This window comes from Terrapene carolina, unplaced genomic scaffold (assembly GCF_002925995.2).
Source record: "Terrapene carolina triunguis isolate 2854851 unplaced genomic scaffold, T_m_triunguis-2.0 Scaffold18289, whole genome shotgun sequence".
In the NCBI taxonomy this organism is placed as follows: domain Eukaryota; kingdom Metazoa; phylum Chordata; order Testudines; family Emydidae; genus Terrapene; species Terrapene triunguis.
In genome coordinates, this window is record NW_020682640.1 from 1 (window position 1) to 3,631 (window position 3,631).

The following is a 3,631-nucleotide window of genomic DNA, read 5'->3' on the forward strand; positions in this document are numbered from 1 at the left end:
CCCCCCCTGCGCTCACCTCTGCCAGGCGCAGGTTCTCTGGCTTCACGCGCATGCTGTGGGCCACCGAGTCCAGCACCTCCGCAGCGCTGGAGTTCTCCTTGCTGATGCTGACGAGGAACTGCCGTGAAGAGAGGGCCGTCAGCCAGGCCACGCACGGCCCCGCTCGCCTCCCTCCCATGAGCCCAGCCGGGAGCCGCGGCGCCTCGGTTAACGGTGGGCTCCCGGAAAGGGCCCCCGAGAGAGCCCCCAGCATCCCAGCTGGCCAGGAGCGAAGCCGCATGGCAGGAGGGCTTGTCTTACCTTGACAGGTTTCTTGTGCGGCTCCTTAGCAAAGTAATAGACAGTCAGCACCTTCTGCTTCTGGGGCAGGGGCACCGGCAGGTAGAGGAAGGGGTCAAACGTGATGGATACCTGCAGTGCACAAGACAGAACGGTCAGCACGGGGCAGAGCCCCCGGGGCCCTGGGCTGGAAGGCTCAGATGGCCAGGGGCGGAGGAGCAGGCAGAGGCCCTGGGGTCAGAGGAAGTGGCGACAGCCGGGCACTGGGGCGGGAGGAGGAGTGATGGAGGAGCCCCCGGGTACCCCTGCTGGCAGGGCAGGCCTCCAGCGTGGCTGAGGGAGCAGGCACCGTGGCCGGCCCGGTGACCCTGCAGCGAGCAGGCTGTGCCCACCGCCCCACGGACAGACGCCTGCTGGCCGGGCGCCGGCCCCTACCTTGGCGCACACCGGGCACACCAGCTTGGACTTGTACTGGCCCTGAAAGAGGTCCACGATGAAGGAGTCGTTCCTCATCTTGTGCCGCTGCCAGGCCTCCTCTGCCACCACCTGAGGGGAGGGGAGAGGTCAGCATCCGGCCCCACTGGCCAAGGCAGCACCCACCCCCTGGCGGCTGCACTCACCTCGTCGGGCCGCCCGTCCGAGTCCACCGTCTCCGTGTAGGGCTTGTTCTGGATGCGGTTCAGGTCCTCGTGCAGGCCGTCGAGAAGGAAGGCCATGAACTCCTGGGCGTCGTGCTGGGCGTAGCCCGTGAACTGGCTGGCTTTGCTGGCCACGATTGCCTGTGGGCAGGAACGGTCACGAGCGCTGGCCCCTCGGCTAGAGCTGCCAGCGCCAGTTCTGTGCCCGGGCTCAGGGCTGCCCCAGGACACAGCAGAGCAGTCCAGGGCCAGAGGGAAAGCCCAGCAACAGCCCCAGCTAGCTGGGTGTTCCTGGATCCTGAGATCCCCTAGTCTGGCCCCGTGCCCAGCACAGGCAGAGACCTGCCCCCTGGAGCCCCTCCAGCAGAGCTGTTGGCAAACACCCGCTCCCCACTGAACCATGGCCAGGGATGGAGAATCCCCCACCCGCCCTGCCCCAGGAAACGCTTCTAATTCCCCTCCCCGTCCAAACTCGCCTCATTCCCTGTCTGCCTGGCATCAGCTTCCAGCCCCAGGGCCGGGTTCCCCTTCGCTGCCGGAGCCAACAGCCCATCGCCCACGATCTGTTCCCGTGGGGCAGGGACAGGCCGGCTCGTGGGGGCGCTCACCAGACTGAGCCCCTCGCCCCTGTCACTGCAAGGCAGGTCCTAACCCTGCGGCGCTCCCCCGCCCCGCAATGCAGCGCTGACCCCGGCCCTGTGGCCCAGGCAAGGCAGATTCATGGCGGTGGGTCCCTCCCCTCCAGGTTTTGTCCTGGGCTCATTTTGCCCCGTTTCTTGCTAGCTGCTGGACCAGCCATTTCTTCCTCGTTACAGATCCCGGTTCGCTGCTGCACCCGCCACGCACCCATCCCTGTTCCCTGCACTGGGGTGACCGGACCGGGGACGCCCCGATTTTTAGCTGTTTGTCGCGCGCCCGGTCGGGACACAATTTGTCCCGATATTTCGCTCCGCCGGAGGACCCCCCGTGTCCCGATATCTCACCTGGCCACAGGCCACCCTACTCCGCAGCCCCGCTACCGACCCACCCCGGAGCCCCGGCCCGGGCCCCGCTCGCCCCACGGAACACAAACAACCCGCCCTAGGCTCTGCAGCGGCCCGGACCCAGCCCAGCCCCCCCAGACTCCTACCGGTGGGTCAGGCCGGGCCCAGCGGCGGCCTCGCTGCCTACAACCGCGCGCCCCAAATCCCGTTACCCCCCCGCTCCCAGCGCGGGGATCACAGCGCCCAAAGCGCCCCCTGACCCGGCCTCGGTGTCCCGGGGCCCCGGCCCAGCCAGGGCTGGTTCTCGTCCAGCTCCCGGGAGAGCCCGGCCAGCGAGCGGGGCACGGAGCTGCCCGGAGTCCCCGCCCCGGCCCCTCGCCGCTGGGTGCCCGCCCGGGGCTCTGGGAGCGGGTGGCTGTCGGGTTGAACCCCCGGCTCCGGCCCCGGGACCCCGCAGCCCCCCGCACCCCTCGCCCGGGCCTTACGAAGTTGGCGGTGACGCGGGGGCGCGGCGCTCCGGCGCGGGGCCCGGCCAGCAGCAGGACGGCGACCAGCACCAGGGCGCAGGGCGCGGGGCGCCCCATCAGCGGGGCTGGCGCATGGCTGCGCGGGGCGCACACGGCACCCGGCCCGGCCGGCTGCGCCGCATTCCTGCCCGCCCCGCTTCATCATCGCGGGGCGGGGCGGGAGCCACCCCCCGGGGCCCTCCGCCCCCGGCAGCCCCGCACCGGGCACTGCCTCTCGGCCGGATCGGGGGGACTTCCCCCGCCCCCGGAAAGCGCCCCCGCCCCGGCTGTGCTGGTGCCAGGTACCTGGCGGGCGCCCAGGTGCGGCGGGGATGGGCGGCAGGATGGCGCTTGCCCCGCTGCCCTGGGCAGGAGGTCCCAGGATGGGCCGCCCGGGGCGGGGGGTGCCGAGCTCTGCTCACACTCGGCGGCAGGGGGCACAGCTGGTGCCAGGGGGACACAACTCCCCAGGGGAGCGGGCGGTGGCTCCTGCCAGGGACCTGGCACCGAGGTGTCTGCCAGGAGCTGCCCCCAGAGACACCCCAGCAGCAGGGCAGCTAACACCTGCTTCCTGGCAGCCGGGACCCTGGGGCCAGGCCTGGGACCCTCAGGAGCAACAAACACCATGGGAGGGGGGCGCTCCCCACGAGGGAGCCCCAGGCCCAGGAGATGCTGATGAGAATTATCGCCAGCAGCCCCCGCCCCCGGGCGCTGCCCCCCGAAAGCTCCGTCTCCCCACTGCCCTCCCACCCCCGCCGCAGGGCGCTGCCCCCCCGAAAGCTCCGTCTCCCCACTGCCCCCCCGCCCCCGCCGCAGGGGAATGGGGACACGGCGGTTGACCTGGTTTATTTCAGGCTTCCTGTGACTGCGGCAGCCTGCAGGGAACCCACGCAGCGGGCAGCACGTGCAGCGGCAGCCTCCTCCTCACGTGGCAGCTGGGCTCTGTCCGGGGGTCCTGCTCGGGGGCACCCCCGGGCACACAGCTGGCAGGGGAGCCCCGTGTTTGAAAGCGAACAGCCCAGCCCCCAGCACCACTTAGGGGTATGAAGCCTGCGGGCCTCAGTTTCCCCTCTGCTGCCCTGTGGCAGGGAGGGGAGGGCTGTGTGCTCTGGGGCAGGCTAGCAGACAGAGGGAGGGTGTCCCCAGGCTGCCTGGGCCTTAATCCCCCTAGCAGTGGAGCATGGGGAAGGCAATGGGGAATCCAGCACCTAGCAACCAGGACCCC

At 70.8% G+C, this 3,631-nt stretch overlaps 1 protein-coding gene across 1 annotated transcript; it reads right to left on the reverse strand.

Annotated features, from left to right (window-relative positions):
- Positions 1-16: 16 nt before the first annotated feature.
- LOC113408549 (ubiquitin carboxyl-terminal hydrolase 19-like) lies at positions 17-2,484 on the reverse strand (the record flags this gene model as incomplete). The annotated part of the gene is made up of 5 exons (XM_026661862.1): positions 2,386-2,484; positions 900-1,058; positions 715-825; positions 301-411; positions 17-118 (listed from the first exon to the last, which is right to left on the reverse strand). Coding segments are annotated over exons 1-5 (582 nt in total), but the record flags the coding sequence as incomplete, so codon positions are not given.
- Positions 2,485-3,631: the final 1,147 nt, after the last annotated feature.